Source organism: Haliotis rufescens, unplaced genomic scaffold (assembly GCF_023055435.1).
Source record: "Haliotis rufescens isolate VD_foot unplaced genomic scaffold, xgHalRufe1.0.p SCAF_27, whole genome shotgun sequence".
NCBI lineage: Eukaryota > Metazoa > Mollusca > Gastropoda > Lepetellida > Haliotidae > Haliotis > Haliotis rufescens.
The window spans coordinates 2432617-2451913 of record NW_025963968.1 but is presented as its reverse complement, the minus strand read 5'-3'; the positions used below and the strand labels follow the sequence as shown (position 1 = coordinate 2451913).

General features: G+C 39.2%; 2 protein-coding genes across 2 annotated transcripts in view; one reads left to right on the top strand and one right to left on the bottom strand.

Moving 5' to 3' along the window:
- LOC124139399 (U5 small nuclear ribonucleoprotein 200 kDa helicase-like) overlaps nt 1-5656 on the bottom strand; it is a 55221-nt gene extending 49565 nt beyond the window's left edge. The window contains exons 1-3 of the mRNA XM_048402577.1: nt 5501-5656; nt 4061-4224; nt 610-781 (exon numbers count right to left, since the gene is read on the bottom strand). Of these exons, the coding sequence (XP_048258534.1) occupies nt 610-781; nt 4061-4224; nt 5501-5545 (381 nt within the window). The 5' untranslated portion in view covers nt 5546-5656. The remainder of the gene's footprint in view (nt 1-609; nt 782-4060; nt 4225-5500) is intronic.
- Nucleotides 5657-5807: 151 nt separating this feature from the next.
- On the top strand, nt 5808-14183 carry LOC124139402 (tetratricopeptide repeat protein 1-like). The gene is made up of 6 exons (XM_046506439.1): nt 5808-5961; nt 7825-8377; nt 9864-10037; nt 11343-11528; nt 12303-12357; nt 13008-14183. The coding sequence occupies exons 2-6, from the start codon at nt 7835-7837 to the stop codon at nt 13136-13138; spliced, it is 1089 nt and encodes a 362-aa protein (XP_046362395.1). The 5' UTR covers nt 5808-5961; nt 7825-7834; the 3' UTR covers nt 13139-14183.
- Nucleotides 14184-19297: the final 5114 nt, after the last annotated feature.

The window sequence follows — 19297 nt, the reverse complement described above, 5'->3', positions numbered from 1 at the left end:
CCAGGATTCAAACTTACACTGTCAGAGTGAGGCACCTAATCGCCAGCACACAAAGTCAGCGATCTAACCCACTCAGCCTGGTTGTCAAAGAAAGGATACATATTCAAACCACGGAAACTGTAAGTATAGCCGAAACTAATGTAAATATTATTGAATGAAATTTTGATTAAAAATAATATAATAGATTAAGTAGATTACAAACAGGAGTCCAGATATACATCAACACTTTTTTTATTACTGATGGTGAAACGACATAATTCAATACAGATTTGTTGATATTGTATTTCCGATGACAGATCATGACGAGACTGTCATATACGGTAATGAAAAGTTTCAGGCAACTAGAAATCATGACAAGTCGATTTATATTAGTAATTTGTCCTTAGGCAAGTGGAATGTGTATTGTGATAGTTTTGAGTGAGTGAGTATGGTTTAACACCGCTTTTGGCAATATTCCAGCAATATTACGGTGGGGGACACCGGAAAATGGGCTTCACACATTGTACCAATGTGGGGAATCGAACCTGGGCCTTCGACAAGATGAGCAAACGCTTTAACCACTAGGCTACCCCACCGCCCCTTGATAGTTTTGAATTGTGTCCTGGTTACCTGGTCTCCTATGGCAGCCTGAATGAAACTGAGGAGAACCTCGTATGTCTGTCTTGTCTCAGTTGTCTTTGGTCTGTACAGGATTCCCACCATCTGATCAATTCCCTCGGACAACAGCGTCGTGCCCTTCATCTTGATCATGTCTCTTTGAGCCTCGTCACGCTTACGCCGTCTGAAAGTGAAATGCCAGTTTACTAGTACTACAATATGTGCTGCAGTTCTGATTCAGTTCATGATTATCTGAACATTTACAACTTTAACACACTGAAGACCTAATATTACAAAACAGAAATACATCTCATATTAGACCCAGACTTCAGACCAGTGGCTGAAGTCTCAAACTGAAACCATGCCGCTGCAATATTCTACCAACAACAAATCATTGATTATTCGTTAGCTCACAATATCATTATCAAACTTCACAAGTGGTCAAAAGTTAAATTGTATATTGATATACTTATCCTATCTCACACTCTTCTTTCGATCCAATGTGGAATCTATAAGTTTCCAGCTTCTAAAATACAAATCACATGAACACATACCAGCATCACCATGGTGACCACCCAAACAAATGGAAGTCAGACATAACAGCATGCAGTTGGAAATGAAACGTGTTTTGTGTTTTCATGTGGGACATCATTAAATGAACAACTATGTATCTGTTAGAACAATCTATACAGCATTCAACTTATAATCGATCCAGAAGGGATCTCCAGTCAATCGATCCTACAAGACAGGATACAGCACTATCTCGCTAGACAATAGGGTGCACCTGCTCGGAATCTCTATTAACGAATCATCAGAGCTATCAATCACACCTGGCGGATTGAAGCATGTTGGACCAGATGAAGAATGACCGACAATATCCAGAAGAGGTTCTTCAAGCCAATATCAGGCAGCACATGCACAAAGCAGAGGCGTGAGGGTTAAATGGGCGCGACTTGCGGCGACATCGATGTTGAAGACCCTCTGATTGGGTACTCAGTCTGGGAGGCTGACAAACAAAAAGACAATAACCACAAGAGCTAAAGTTCCAAGATCTATTCTGTATATCATGGTATATATGCATGATGCTTTGTAAGAAAGAACAGGCCTTGGGACACTTATCGACTACCTGGGATGGTGTGCAGTTGACAGCTGCTGTGCCAGCACAAAGGGACCGAACTGGTTTTTCACGATAAAATCCCAGCAAAGGCCCAGAAAACCTTCCCATTCTGAAATTTCTCGAACATTCAGAGTCAGAGCATGGTCTTCACTAACTTGTGCATCAGTCACAAGGGCCAGGATCAACTCAAACTCCTTGTCAGCAAACAGTTCATACTCTTCCAAAGTCAAACGAAGGAGGATGACGTTAAGATCCCAAGTAGGTAGCCAGAAACATACGACAGAATGGGGGACTCAAGCTCAGAAACTATAAGTATAGTCAATCCAATTGTAGTAGCAATGAGTTCACCAGAACATTGTGGTCCCATAGTTGAGGATCTGGGATGGGACAGGTGTACCGGGAGAGCAGAGCGGTGAACCTGGTTGTGAACAGGTCAACATCTGAGCTTGGGTAAAGTTGACAGATCAACTGGAAGATCATCGGGGGAAACGCCATTCAGAATTCTCAAAACTCCCAGAAGACAAGGTGGGGAAGGATCCACACCAAGAAGAACTGAGCTAAGAGAAGCGGTCTGTGTAAGAGCCGGTGCCTGATCATTAGCCTGGACACAATGGTCCCATGAGATAAGCAGCAGCTGCACGGATGGAAGAAGCACCACAGGAGTCAGCACAGATGAGGAAGGAGGTATCTGAACCACAGGCTGAGATGATGACAGGGAACGGCTTGGAGAACGACAATACACACATTGGTCATTGGAGACAAACACCATCATCACAGCGATGGTGATCAAAGGGCTGATCCTGATGCTGTGAGCAATAGTAATCAGCACAGGTGTGGAAGTTAAGATAAGATGAAGCATATGGGTAACCAAGTGCGGGGTGTAGCTCTTCCAGCCATGTGGTTGGTCTCCGTAATTGCTGTACCGAAAGTCATCCCAAGTGGGAAAGTCTAGTCGAAAATGATGATATTCATAGGTGCATGAACGACCCCGTGGATGACATTGATCTGTGTAACTGGAGGACAGGGACGTCCAAAAGTAAAAGAACTCTTATTTGAGGTCTGTTTAATAGTCATCCTGAGAGTAATGTTGAACAGGAGTGGTACATGAGCAATTGGTAGTGTCCTTGCGAGAGTGTAGATCTCTAGAAGGTCGATCCCCTAATCATGAGGCAGTCGATCTCAAGATAAGCAATCCTTTGAGCGCCAATCGTGTGATTGACTATTCTTTGAACGGCAACCTGTAGAAGAAGTGCAAGATCAGCCTTTCCTACATGGATCCTTAGGAGATTGTAAACCCGTTCTACCAGTTCCAGGGGAAGCCTTATTCGTCATCGTCGATGGAGGAACACCAGTATCTTTGGACGAAGTGGAGCAATCGCCATCGGCCAGAACTTCGTTCAAAGGAGTGGGAGACAAAAAGACGACTGGTAGCGGGTGATCTAAGAGCCCTAAGAAGTCGACCCGAGGAAGACAGAACCTTGCGAACATTCGACATAGCTGGCGGTTCCGATGTAGACATACGCATCAGGAATGGATTGTTGAACTGACACAGTAGGAATGCCATCTGAAGGAAAACTGTCTGAGATGCCAGTGATAGAGCTTGCAAAGAGGATTCCGGAGGTAGAGACAACTGGGTTGGTCGACATATTAGCGGAAGACGACCCATGCTTTTGCGAGTACCTAAATTTCAAGGACTGTTCAATTTCCCGTATGTGGCACTTGTTGAAGGATTTTCACGTAAGATTTGTTTAAGCACGTTTCCACATAGGATTGAAAGAAGAAAGATGAAATGCATAGTGGGACATAGGATATATAGAATGAGTTATTTGATTGGACAGCTATTTTTAGCATGGTATCTTTCAATTTTCTTCCAATGAAATATATGCAAATAAAGGATAATGATGTTTGAGCATTCCAGCGCCATGCAGTGTTTCTTTAAACACAATAAACAAAATATTGAACTCCAATAATGCCGCTTCACAAGAGCTTCACATTTGGTTCCAAATTCAAATTAGCATGGTTGAATATATGGGTAACCTGGCAATACATCAAAAACACAGCACATTCATCCCTTAAAGGGCATGTGAAGTCATTGTAGCAGCTTTGCAGATATAAATACTTAAGATCATACTAATCACAAATGCTGATCAAAATTATTTTTAAAAAAATAGAAATAGCGTAAATTTATCACAAAAAAAGGGACAGAAAAAAATTGATCCATCAAAGAAAAATTCCTCTACGGCAGGGAATCTCCCTATTGGAGGTTACAACTGGTTTCTGTTTATCATGTTTATCTTTTTCATTTTACTTGCCCTTTATATGGACACTTAAGTTTCAGAGTCTTACTTGTTTTTTCTTTCCTCCATCTGTGGTGGTTTAGTTTTCTGGGCCCTGTCTCCCATTCTTGTCCCTGTGATCTTTCCCACAAGGGACATAACTTCACCAGTTGATTCATCTCGAGCTCTTCGGTCAATGAGAGAACGATCAACTTGCAATACAAGGTTGGAGTTCTGGAAAAAATTCATACCCAAAATGATACACTGTAACTGGTCATGCTGACATGGACATAAATATTCTTCATGTCTACTATACTTCTAAGATTGCACGAGCTGAAAGGAATTTCAAAGTAAGTAAAACAGAAAACAGTGATTGATATATACATGTATATCATGGTATATGGGGAATGACATTTCATTCACTTTTGTATATGTTGAGTAATGTTTTGTCCACAAATAGCACAGCTTCTATCATGTCTATAGCGCTAACTGGCTCAGAATGCTGGCCGTGGTTCTGCTTCACAGATCTTGCATGCCTCTTCAATTCTTGGGGTTAGCTGAGTTAGGGTAGGTTATCCCCAACTCTATCCTTAGCCCTCGGATCTACTTTCAATCATAAGGGCTGGGTTAGGTACCCCTTTCTGATCGAACAACCCTTCACAATCCTTACGGTTGGTCACCACTTGCCAGTCAGACACCTCTTTACAATCCTTAGGGTTTGGCATCCTTTACCACCCTTAGGTTATAGTTATTAGGTAGGGTATGTGTTAGTTGTCTCTTTTTAATGAATTAATTCCAGGTAATCTGAGAAAAATTTGACACTTGGTAAACTAGCACTAATTATCTGCGATAACGTCTGTGGTCTCATGGTAAAGTGTTGGCTAAATAACCAGATTAACTCCATATCAAGCTTCAAGCTGCTTGAGTCCACATGGCGCTCTTTGATATCCAAAAAAAGTGTGCCTGGCAGAGTGCACTCCTCCCAAAAACACTAAGTTAGGTCCTAACAAATCAAAAGGGGTGATGGTGATCGAAACACTACCAGTAAAACAGAGCCGTGAATGAAAGGGAATTCCGATATACAAGTAGGCAATAGGGTTTAGAATTGGACATTGGTGCAATGATATGAGAACATTATAAGTAACTAGCACCAAGAACTGCTTGAACATGTCGACAAGGCACAGTTGTGAAGCAGTTGTCATCATCTGTATCATGAGCATTGTAGGCCTAATAAAGAATATATAAACCGACTCCATGCAAGGGATGTATTAATAAATTTAGATTATTACTTCACCGATGGTTAACTAACCACACCGGAACAAAGAATAATGTATTACACTTATCAGACTCTGGACGTCAAACGCATACTATTTGATCATCAAAAGCATAGCATAATGAAATCATTTTACGTATTGCACGAAAACTGAGGTCGTTCCTAGGCTTCGTATGAATCGCCGGTTCGTGCATTAATGTTTTTTAATCGACTAATTCATTGTATCTAAAAACTTACAGCTTTGTATTCATACTGAAGCGATCGAGCCGCAGCATCCGCCATGGCTGATGCACTTTATAGGTACAGAAATCCAACTTGTGCTCTTTACTTTTGTGTCGTGTTTTCACGTTTGGAGAACGCACGCTTTTTGAGTAGAGGGCGCTTCTTGCACTTGTTTCCGTTTCCGGTTAGATCATACTTGTCGTAATACTAATAATATATTGAAGTTAAGGAATGTAGAGAAATCATTAATATTTTCTGGATGTGTATTGAAAATGCTCATGTGTACCTTTGAGACATTATAATTTATATTTTAAAGACATTTAAATATATATTTCTTATTTGTTTGGACAAGTATAGTAAAAATATTTTAAGATATAAAATGGTTTGTTGAGCAGCCTGAATATATCTGAAGTGGACTGAAGTGAAAAGCCCCGGAATATTCGTCGAATTTACGTTGTGTGAAAGTGTGGAAAAATGTCAGTAACTATTTCAATAATCATAATGATGTCATAATCTGGCAAATAACACATTGAAATAAAAATGTTTTCTTTTTATTCTATGATGGGCAACTATTCATCGTCAGTATCCTGTATTGGTAGTCAAAGCAGTCTAAGAAATGGAAATGTTGTGGAAATAGGGTCTAGGTGCCTACTTTCTTCAGTTACTTTGTCAATGACTTTCATTTTTGTGGCAGTCACTGTACAACTCTTTTCCATTATTACATCAGTCACTTCACAAAATCATTGCAATTGACGCCCGGGATAAGAAAAGAAACCATTTTCTCTTCATTTCTATATGGAATGAAAAGTTAACACCCAGGCCATGTCCAGAGATAAATTAAACTCAATAAAATGTGCTTAATCCAGTTTGGCAGATGAATTGCAAGCCAAATATGTGTGGCCAGGTGATATTATATTAGCTTAGTCATACCTGTCAACTCTCACGCATCTCGTGTGAGTCTCGCGCATTTATCACCTATGTCACGCTCACACGCAAGGTTGGAAAATGTAGATACAAATATATTTTTTCAGAATACATGCTCTCTAAGGCCATTAAGATGGTCTTAAAATCATTCAAAACCAGTTTTTGCGGGGGGGGGGGGACTTCTCATTCATTTAGACATCCAGGAGTTGACAGCTATGGCTTAGTAAACCATACTATGGGAACATCTACAACTACATTATTATTACTTTCAGAAGTCATTGTGTTTGGTTAAAGTCTCTATGTCCCTAGTGTTTGTGGGTAAAGTAAGAAATACCCGTCAAGTGCTGCAGTGAGAGAGTGTGTGTGTGAGCAGAGAGAGTGAACTGTTAGATTGGGAGACTGCTCCATGTGCCTCACCACATTGAAATTTACTGAATATGCTGTGAACTGGAGATTATCTTGTGTTGTGCTTACGTAGTATGAGTGGAGAGATTTGCCTCCCCAATTGGTCACATTTTGTTTTAGGCAAGATGTCAGACTGTAGCTCTTGCTTCACTGAGCTTGCTTGTTCTTTTGATCCTTTAAAGATGAAGTTGGGGTAGGTTACCCCCAACTCTATCCTTAGCCCTTAGATCCCCTTTCCGATTTCTTAACTGATCAAACACCCCTTTACGACCCATAGGCTTTGTTGTGAGGTTATGGGTTAGCTTTCTCACCTTTTGTCATGAAATTCGTAGAATATAATTTTTGGAAAATCTGTTAAATTTATGGAATACCGTATTCGACGTAATAAGCGCCCAGGGCGCTCTCAAAATTAGAAATAGGGGGCTCTTATTAGAATATTATTTTGGTGGAAAAAACAGTTGAAAGACAAATTTCGTGGTTTATGCTGACAGACTGAAATGTAATATGCGACAGATATATTTTTCCAGAATTTAATTGCCCATAATTAAGAATGCATATACCACACGAGTGCGTATTATACGCGAATAAATAAGTCTTGTGTACATTGATCAATCGGAAGGGGTACTAATTGGGATTGTTCACTAGCCAGTATATTAGCAAATATCGCTGTGGGCGCTTAATAGAGCGGGGCCCTTATTACGTCGAATACGGTAGGTTAAGTTTTGTACTGAAAAATGGCTGCTGCGCATGCACATTAAGATAAACGATCCGGTGCAGAACACTAGATAAGTGAGCACTAATTATTTGTAATAGCACCCATGGTCTCATGTAAAGTGTTGGCTAATTAGATGCGCTCATTAGCCTATCATGGTTCAATCCTCTAAAATCGAAAATAGAGAGGCCGGCAAATTGCAGTACAGCCTGTACTTATATTTACATTGATAATATCTGTTCACACAAACATATTCAGTTCTAAATTTTCCATTTAATGTAGACTCTTTCTATTACAGATTTGATATCATGTCGAAAGAGAAAGGAGATGAAGTTGAGACCTCACTGACTGATTCATGTGTGGAGGCAGAAGGAGGACAGTGCTGTGAAGATGATGCAAATGATTCCCCGGATCTGTCCGCGCAAGGGGACACAAACACCCAAAATAAACCAAGAATACAGGAATTTATTGACATTCATGGGAACTCGGATGGAATTGGAACTCCGGTTGAAGAGAGTGGAGAAGTGTGTAAAAGGACAGGGGGCGCCACTGTAGCTGAAGTTTCTGATAGACTCTCCGAACAGCGACTAGAAAGCGATGATGAATTTATGTCTGCTGATGATGGGAGTGATGTAGAATTTGACGATGTGTGTTGTGGTGGGGCAAACATTGCTGTTGATGAGGGTGGAGAGAGAGGGGCTGGGGATGGAAAGACTGACAGTGAAGGTGCCGAGGGTGGGGGAAATGGACGTGAAGAAGAGGAGCTCGATGAAGAAAAGGATAAGAAAGAAGCTGACGATGAAGAACATAGGAAGAAAGTGGAAGAAAGTCTTTCAGATGATGAGAAATTGGTAATGATCATTATTTGACTCTTTCTTGACCGCCTCCATGGTCTTGTGGTAGAGCGTCCGCCCGGAGAGCGGAAGGTCCGGGGTTCGATTCCCGGCCGCATCATACCAAAAGACGTTAAAATATGGTACTTGTTGTTACCCTGTCTGGCGCTCGGCAATAAGGGGCTAAAACAAAGACTGGTCAGCTCGGAGTCAGTATACTGTGTCTGAGTGGGGTATTCTTGTAAAACTGCGGCATGGTATCTCAGTGAGCTAGCACTATAAATCGGCATCAGTCCGGACTAGTACAATCAGACACACACACACACACACGGATGCATGCACGTCGCTATATAAGTGCAATAATCTTGGACGCGACGTTAAACCCAATTTCACCTCACCTCACCTTTCTTGGTAACAACAGTCTCCAATTTTATCATGACCATGTCGCTGGTGGAGACAAACTAACACATGGTCAGGTTGTTTTTGTAGCTGCAGGATTTTACTGGATGCAAAATATTGCATTCTATATATGCATACAAGTTGAGAATAGACACAAGTAATTTACCTTGCAAGTTTTGGGGTACACAAATAAGTATGTCTGTTTGAATCATTAGATCACTATTCGACTATATCATAATCATGATAATATATAAGAATTGCATCTAAACTGCATTACATTGTATTATAGGCTGATAGATGACATATGTGACCTACCTGGAGAAAAGGGGTTTCATGGTTGCTAGGATACAATTGTGCTGTGACATCATAAAGAAAGACTTTTGACGTCAACTTACCTCCGTAAAAATCGCCATGTGAGCGGACTTTAAAATAATGCCATATTTGTTTCTCAATAGTTTGTAATGTGAGAAAGCCATTATTTAAAAGCATTTCGGCATACATGTCTACTTTCAACTAATCAGACAATATATCTAAAAACTGCAATTATTACATAAGTCTTAAAATAGGACTTAATGAGTCCAAATGTTTGATGTCATGTGTTTCTGTAATAAATGTGAATTGAAACTCATAAATTGTATTAGTTTGGTCCTAAGATACTGTAGTTTTAAAATATGATAAGAAGTCAAAATGTAATTTTTCCCCAGAAAGGTCCTTCATCTCATAGCTGGCCACATATATGTATTATCCACTAGCAGCATAGATTCTATAGGGGACAGTTCATGTATTAATTGGAATCAGTTGGAAACAATCATGTTTGTTGTATTTTCTTACTCTTCTTTCATCTGTTTCAACCCGTGAAGATCCGGGGTAGAATAGGCCTTCAGCAATCCATGCTTGTTGTAAGAGGCAACTAACAGGATCGGGTGGTCAGGCTCGACTTGGTTGAAGCATGTCATCGATCCAAATTGCGTGGATCGACACTCATGATATCAATCACTGGATTGTCTGGTCCTGATCCATTACTTACAGACCGCCGTCATATAGCTGTAGTATTGCTGAGTGCGGCGTTAAGCAACAAACCAACCACCCAAATCATCTGTTTCAGGAACGAAAGGACCAGGCCCAGGAGGGGAAGGAGAAGGGGAATCAGGCGTTCCGTGAGGGAAGCTACAAGGAGGCCATTCGGCTGTACACCGAGGCTCTACACATCTGCCCCCTGTCCTTCCCTAGAGAGAGATCCATCATGTTCTCCAACAAGGCCGCCTGTCAAATGAAACTGGTGAAAATACATTGTCTTTCTTCACTATTTAGGATTCTGGGGGTAAACTCTGTTCCTTGTAGAAGGTATCCAGATAAGAGTCCACTAATGCTGATCAGTACGGAGGAAATGATACATCGGTGCACTGGTACATTGTGATACGATATGATACACACAAAAAATATTCTGTATAGATACAAGACGATAAACTTGCTAAAATAAATTACTTACTGCTCAGTTTTGACAGTCAAATATCGCAAAAATGTTGTAATTAGCGTATCAAGTTCACTTCTTATAATAGCCACTACAAACATGTGTTTACAGCTTGTTTTTCCTTTTGAACCTGCTCTGAAATATTATTGTAAGAAGTTTCCACACACTTTGACTAAATATACATATCGTATTGTGACCCTGCTGTATCGTTTCACCCTGTCTGATCAGTGGTTCCATTGTGGACTTGAATGATAGCATAACATCATGACACGACAGCATTGATTGTTGTTCAGCTATCAACTGGTTTGCTTGGCCCAGACTTGATTATTTACAGGCTCAAACAAATAGCAAATATTGTCCTGCTAAAACTTGTATGAGTTTCTCAGTGCAGTAAGTTTAAATGTATGTTTGGCCATCGTCATTATTTTAGACACTTTGTTGATGTGTGTTAACTGTCACTCTTGATCCTTCACAGATCTTTGGGGGCAGCAATTGTGGTGAATTTGAAATGAAATGTAGAAAACATTTGTTTCTGTATTTCATGTAATAAGTGTTCTTGCATCATGTGTAGGAATCAAAGTTAAATATTAAAATAACACAATGTGAAGTTGCGGTTGGGTAGCCTAGTGGTTAAAGCGTTTGCTTGTCACGCCAAAGACCTGGGTTCGATTCCCGACATGGGTACAATGTGTGAAGCCCATTTCTGGTGTCTCTTGCCTTGATATTGCTGCAATATTGCTAAAAGATATGTAAAACCATACTCACTAACTCACTCACTCACAGAATCAATCTTCTAATGTGATAAAATAAACTGAAAAATATATGGTTTAAGCTGATGAACAATAAACAAACTTTTTTATCTGGCATTAAGTTGCTGTAGAAAAAATGACTGATTTGTCATGGCCCAAATTTCTCACAATACAATTTTTTGACCGTACAGCTTCGTCTGATCATGGTACAAACAACTGCTCAATAACAGTCTGCTGTCCTTTAAATAGTGTAATTGTAACAGATAGATTACATTCATATACTCACTAATGAATAACGTTTCGTGAAACAACATTTAGTGACTCTTATGGGTACTATATTCATGTTTTATAACACTGTTTCAAGGATGACAATAAAGATGCCATCAAGAGCTGCAGCAAAGCACTGGAGCTGCATCCCCACTACATGAAGGCTTTGTTGCGGAGAGCCGAGCTGTACGAGAGGACAGATAAATTGGACGAGGCTCTGGCCGACTATCAGAAGGCTGTAGAATTGGATCCTTCCCAGCATGCTGCTAGACATTCCGCTGTTGTAAGTCTGGTTGTTTAGTGTTTCTGAGTGCAGGAATCCTACAATATTTGTGCAATGGATGCTTGACCAAGTCAAAAGCCAAAGGGGACATGAATTTTGATACCATCTTAAATGAGAAGCAGGAAGACCCTTCACATTGTTATCCCTGCCACAAAGTGGGATAAAGGAATGTGTGCTGTCCTTCCATCCGTCCATCACGTTTCGTTTCCAGAGCAGATCTCAAAAACCATGAGAGATATCTTAACCAAACTTGGCACATAGATAGGTCTAGTGGTGAACTGGTGCCTTTTCATAGATTGGGATTTTAAAAAAAAAATACTTTTCAAGTTTCCATCGCAAGGACTTTGACTTAGACTGAAAATGGCATTAATGATCTTGAGGTCCATGCGATTATTCTTCACCAAACTTGGCACATAGATTGGTCTAATGCCTCTTGATAGTTTGGTAATTTTGAAAAATGTATTTTTTAAGTTTCCATGGCAACGATTTTGACTTAGACTGAATATGGCGGTAGTGCTGGTTTCCAGAGCATATCTTGAAAACCGTAAATATTTCTTGCCTTGCACACAACCGGACATGTCATATTGGCGGGGGATACGAGTATTACATGCTTTTTCAAGAAATACATTAAAGAATGTGATCTGGGAGATAATGTTTCTATGTAGGGAATTGTTGGCATTGTTTCTTCAAAAATGTCATTGACCACTTTCCAGTCTATTTGGTAGACCTATTCATCTGTACATTCTACATTACTTCTCTATTATTTTCTTTCAGAGACTAGCTGACCAAATAAAGGAGAGAAATGAAAAGCTCAAGACAGAAATGTTGGGTATGTTAATATGAGTGATTTTTCAATGTTACTTATGACAATCATGTTGTAGGATATTTTTGTAACAGATGCAATATTGTATAAACATATGTCAATTCCATTGTTCACTCAAATGGGCAGTTCATGGGACTGGGTTAATAATTTTATTTGAGTCTACTTCTTTAAATATATTTGTGTCATATATACACCGGGAAAATAATAATAATAATAATATTATGGCAGTATATTACTATATAATATATATATAGTATATTACTAGCAGTCGGTGTCATTGAGTTGTGATACTTGTATGAACTGCTGTTAGTGCAGCACATTCCCGGTGGGACAATAGTGTCACCCATACAACCCATGCTAATTCCCCTCAGTGGGAGCAGCCCATTCAGGGTTTGGGAACATCGTGACAGCTCTGTACGACCATTCTCACTATGATGATCAGCTATCTAGACATTCATTTGTGCAGGCAAAGTGAATATGTAGAATGTCTTGGGACGGCTGTATTTTGTAGAAGTTGAAAACCTCGACTTACAGGCATCCAATTTTAGATAATGACTGGATTCAGTTGTTGGAAGTTTGGGACACTCTCGATTCAGTTGTTGGAAGTTTGGGACACTCTCAAATGAGCTTGACATTATTATTTTTTATCATTTCAGGAAAGTTGAAAGACTTAGGCAACATGATTTTGAAACCATTCGGTATGTCTACAGAAAATTTCAACCTTCAGCAAGATCCAACGTCTGGTTCTTACTCAGTACAGTTTCAACAAAACAAACCGGACCAGTGACCATTGGTTACCCCTATATAACTGTCTGTGAATGCTATGTGTAAACCAGTGACCATTGTTTACCACTATATAACTGTCTGTGAATGCTATGTGTAAATCTGTGCATTGTGTACGATAGGACATCAGAGCAAACTATTTAGAAAACTTCTCAACTGCATATAAGTCAAATGTATGTCTTGAGGGTTGAAGCTAGTCTGACCAACATGCTAGTTCCTTGAAGATAAGGTAGGACTGAGATCGTCTGGCGACACTGTAGCAGATTCTAGGGTCTGTGGCATATTTTCTTGATTTGCACATATTTTTTTTATTGGTTTGTGGACATTCCTTGTACAAATCAAGCTAAGTATCAAAGGAATAAGGATACACAAACTGAAGGTGTACTGATTTAGTCGACAGAACAGTTTCTGTAAATAATTAAGTCTGGACCAAACAATCCAGTGATTGACATCATGAGCATTGATCCATGCAATTGGGATACGATAGACATGCATCAACCAGGTCAGCAAGCCTGGCCGCCCCATCCCATTAGTTGCCTCTTACGACAAGCATAGTCAAATTTTACGGCAAGCATGGGTTCCTGAAGACATTTTACCCTGATCTCCATGGGTATGATATGCATAACATGTATCCGTGGTAGACTATTGCATGGTCATCAAGTCTTCATGAATTATCTATGTTCTTGTATATCCTTATTGTTTGGGTAGGTGCAATAAAATTGAACATTGAATCCAATCTTGAATTATTTTTGAACGTATAACAATTTGTAGCGGTATAAAAGAAGTCTGTTTGTAGATGTCATGCATGTCTAGTTATGTCAATTTGCCATCACTTAAGTATTCATTCGATGCAAATAATTAAAAAAATGAAATTTCTCTGTGAAACCAATTTTCATTAGATGGATGAAAAGCACTAAAACGTACACTTATGTGGATGCCTTTGTGTGATATCAATATTTGTTTAACTGCAAGTTGTGAAAGTGTGTATTTCTGTTAAATTAACTTGTGTCTTCGTCTTGAATTTTTGTAAATAAACAATTCAGACCCACTGTTCTGGCTGGTGTACTGGTTTTCGTGTGTTCTCATCGAATTCCTCTGCAAAGATATGTCTGCAGTTCTACTATGTTGACATTCAACTTCAGTGAAGAATGAATAATTGGGTGAATGTTGTTTTGAGCAACAAGCAGCATTTTTCAAGCTATATCACTATGGCAACCTGTAAATGAGCCTGGTCGATGCAAACCAGCTGTTGATAGCATGAGCAACAATCCACATGACCAGTGTGCAGTGACGTTTAATCAGCTTGTTTACTACATAACCACTAACTGCCTTCGCTGTCTAGTGGTAGAGCATCCGCCCAGAGAGCGTAAGGTCCGCGGTTTGATCCCCGGCCGCGTCTTACTAAAAGACATTAAAAGATGGTACTTCTTGTTACCCTGTCTGGCGCTGGGCATTAAGGGGCTTAGACAAGGACTGGTCGGCTCGGAGTCCGTATACTGTGTCTGATTGGGGTATTTATGTGAAACTGCGGTATGGTATCTCCCTGTGCTAGCACTATAAATCGGCATCAGTTCGGACTAGTACAAGCAGCCACATGCACACACACACACATGCATGCACATGGCTATATAAGTGCAATAATCTTAGACCTGACGTTAAACCTCATTTCACCTCACCTGCAATGACATGCATCAACCAAATCGGCGAGCCTGACTACTCGATCCCGTTAGTCGACGTCTACAACAAGCATAGTTGCCTGTTACAGCAAGAATGGGTTGTTGACCTGTTTCACCCCAGACCTTCACGGGTCCCAACATTTGAGATTATTCTGTAAGCTGTACTGAGTGAGTGAGTGAAGGAGGTTTTGACCTGTGTGAAGTTGTCCTGACAAACTTCTGGTGTACACTGGTCGGTGGAGGAAGCCTCTCTACAGAGAAATGGATCTAACTTGGGGACGTGCAATGATGAGGTGAAACTGTCATCATTTTCACCCTCATTTTAGAATAATCAGTTTATTGTGGCCTAATGAGAACCTACCTTAGTCACAACAATCGACTCCATGGTCTGAGACCATGGATCTCCTCTGTGGTCCAGTGGTAGAGCATCCACCCTGAGAGCGGAAGGTCTGGGGTTCGATCCCTGGCCGTGTCATACCAAAAGACGTTAAAAGATGGTACTTGTTGTTACCCTGTCTGGCACTCTGCATTAAGGGGCTAAAACAAGGACTAGTCAGCTTTGAGTCAGTATACTGTGTCTGAGTTGGGTAGTCATGTTAAACTGCGGCATGGTATCTCAGTGACCTAGGGCTATAAATCGGCATCAGTCTGGACTAGTACAAGCAGCCACACACACACTCCCACACATGCATGCATGTTGCTGTATAAGTGCAATAATCTCGGCAGCAAAGTTTAAGCCCATTTCACCTCACCTCTAAGACCATGGAGCTTTTTGTGCAGGAGTGTTGTTTCAAATCCCAGCATTGCCAAGTTTGGAGTGGTTTGTCTGCACCATACCATTGCTGATCTCTTCTTTACCACAGAGTGCTCTTCTCTCACATTACTCAGACACCGTGTAATATATCTTCTTGTTACTGTTGATTTTGATGTATATATTTTGCATCATTGACAAGTTACAGAGAAACACTAAACAAGTTTAGCTTCAGGTTGAATTTGTGACACCAAAAATGACACTAAATAACACTACAAATTCTACCCATGTAGTTTTACGCCACTTTTAGCAATATTCCAGCAATCTCACAGCAGGGGACACCAGAAATGAGCTTCACACATTGTACCTATTTGAGGGAAATTGAACCTAGACCTTTAGTATGACGTGGAACACTTCAACCACTTGGCAACCCCCACACACCACACCCACACCCACACCCACACCCACACCACACCACACCACACCACACCACACCACACCCAGTATAAGGGGAAACCAGTGGCCCAGTCATCTGGAGTACTGTTTAAAGCTGTGTTAACCCAGATTCATACATCCAGGATAAACATCTCATGAACATTAATGTGTTATTAAAAAAAAAAGTTATCATTGTGTGAATCTATTGTAAGCGTTGTATGAATCTACTTGTTATAGCATTGTGTCAATTAGTCTGTCTTACAGACCCTGATACAAATATATATCAAATACAGCCCAAGCAAGTCTATAATGTTTGGCAAGTCTAGATCACTGCAGTATCAGTATCTGAAAATGAAAAGTCACTGGGCTCATTATTATTATATTTTTATTAAGATAACTGAACAACTGCTTTTTTTATGTAAGATGTGTTCATTTCAGAGACTAGATGTTAGTCTATGTGTCAATCTATTGTTTGTTTTTTCAATCCATTTCTAGCGTGTCAATCTAACTGTTAATTGGCATTCTAGAAGTTTGCAAATAAGTAAGATAACAACTTCTGGTTTATTGCATATAGTGACGTTTCAATGTAGATTCTTACACCGTTATCAAGCTGGACTGACTACAACTAAGTGATGAGAGGTATATATGCAGGACATGTGATAAGCAGCAGGTTAACATTGACAACAACGGAAATAGATAACAAGCAGATAATTGAATGAAGGCAAATGTACAGTACAAATAACAAATAGCACAATCTTTTTCTGGCATATGAATCTATTATGTCGTTTTAATCTATTGTTAGCATTGTGTCTATCTGTTGTTAGCATTGTGTCTATCTGTTGTTAGCATTGTGTCTATCTGTTGTTAGCATTGTGTCTATCTATTGTTAGCATTGTGTCTATCTGTTGTTAGCATTGTGTCTATCTGTTGTTAGCATTGTGTCTATCTATTGTTAGCATTGTGTCTATCTATTGTTAGCATTGTGTCTATCTGTTGTTAGCATTGTGTCTATCTGTTGTTAGCATTGTGTCTATCTATTGTTAGCATTGTGTCTATCTATTGTTAGGATTGTGTCTATCTATTGTTAGGATTGTGTCTATCTATTGTTAGCATTGTGTCTATCTATTGTTAGCATTCTGTCTATCTGTTGTTAGCATTGTGTCTATCTATTGTTAGCATTGTGTCTATCTGTTGTTAGCATTGTGTCTATCTATTGTTAGCATTGTGTCTATCTGTTGTTAGCATTGTGTCTATCTATTGTTAGCATTGTGTCTATCTATTGTTAGCATTGTGTCTATCTATTGTTAGGATTGTGTCTATCTATTGTTAGCATTGTGTCTATCTATTGTTAGCATTGTGTCTATCTGTTGTTAGCATTGTGTCTATCTGTTGTTAGCATTGTGTCTATCTGTTGTTAGCATTGTGTCTATCTATTGTTAGGATTGTGTCTATCTATTGTTAGCATTGTGTCTATCTATTGTTAGCATTGTGTCTATCTATTGTTAGCATTGTGTCTATCTGTTGTTAGCATTGTGTCTATCTGTTGTTAGCATTGTGTCTATCTATTGTTAGCATTGTGTCTATCTATTGTTAGGATTGTGTCTATCTATTGTTAGCATTGTGTCTATCTATTGTTAGGATTGTGTCTATCTATTGTTAGCATTGTGTCTATCTATTGTTAGCATTGTGTCTATCTATTGTTAGCATTGTGTCAATGGAATCAGACTCAAGTCTGTTTAGCAAATGGTCTAGAGTATTATCCTAGAATGGATATATCCAACACAAGATAACTGAGGCTGATCTTTTCATTTTGTAAGAGTTTCATTCAGATGGTGACTGTGTGCCCTGCGTAAATCAGTCTTCATCAAATATTGAGATTCTGGAGTCTTGCACTTGTTTCTTCAGTGATCTCTGGGTCAAATGACTTTCTTGATAAAAGTGTTAGAACCTGCACTGAAACTAGTTCAAGCTACACCTGTAACAAAGAGGTTGATCGTCCATATACATGTATCATGTAAAGAGTTATTCTGAAATGTCACGACTGATTTTATTGAAATAAAAATTTCTTTTTAAGATGACTTTTTTGTTTTGTCTTTACTCTTTATATAATTTTTAGTATTTTCAGATAACCAACTTTAAGAAAAATAACTATAGTTGTTGTTTTTTTGTTTCTTTCTTCCATTCTAAAGGCTAGACCCATGAAGATCCGGGGTAAAATAGGTCTTCAGCAACCCACGCTTGCCGTAAAAGGCGACTATGCTTGTCTTAAGAGGCGACTGACAGGATCGGTTGGTCAGGCTCGCTGACATGGTTGATCAATGTCATTGATCCCAATTGCGTGGATCGATGCTCATGATATCAATTGCTTAATTGTCTGGTCCAGACTCGAATATTTACAGACGGCCGTCATATAGCTGTAATATTGCTGTGTGTGGCATTGAACAACAAACCAACCAACCAACCAATCTAAAGGCTAACTTCATTATAACCTCTAACGAACTAAAACATTAATAAAACACACACAAAAAGAAAACATGTTCATACGTGTTATTTATGCCTTTTCATCGTGCGTACCTCGGCATGTTGAGATTCGAACCTGAAATATAACCGATGCTTTTGAGTTTCCAGCTAATGTTTATATTCAAAGAGTTACGTCCCTTGGCTTTCTCAGCTGGAAATTCCCACGTGTTTACAAACTAAATCTGACGTAAAAAAGACTTGCTAATACGCCCTAGTGTAGGACTGACAATTAAATAAAATAATAACCACAATTAGATTGTTCAAAAGTCGCCAGGAAGTGTGTTATGAGCTATAAAATCAGAACCAACGATCTCTTAAATTGTACTACTTTAAACACAACTACTTCTGAGTGCCATCTAAAATTATATAAACAACTATTTTCGGATAACCTCGGATCCAAAAAAATGTTTATTTATTCGTTTTTTAGATGAAATCAGTTAAGTAAAGTGTAATATAATTCGTTATGTTACAAAGTTAGGCATTTCAAATGCACTCTACCAAACCCTGAAAGCAGTACAATGTGATATGATACCGATTGATTAAAATTTATTCTAAAATTAAAATTAGTGTTATTGTTTTAGGGTTTTACAAACACTTCATAATAGCCTATGACATATATTTGTTTCACATTTTATTGCAAGATACCCAAGCAAAACAATAGGTTAACAAATTGAATTTTATCTGTCGTTGTATTAGATTAAAAAGGGAAAAAAACACCTTTTGAGGTTTGATGGTATACAATGTACAAAGTTTTCTTCACGATCCGTCAAATATACACGCG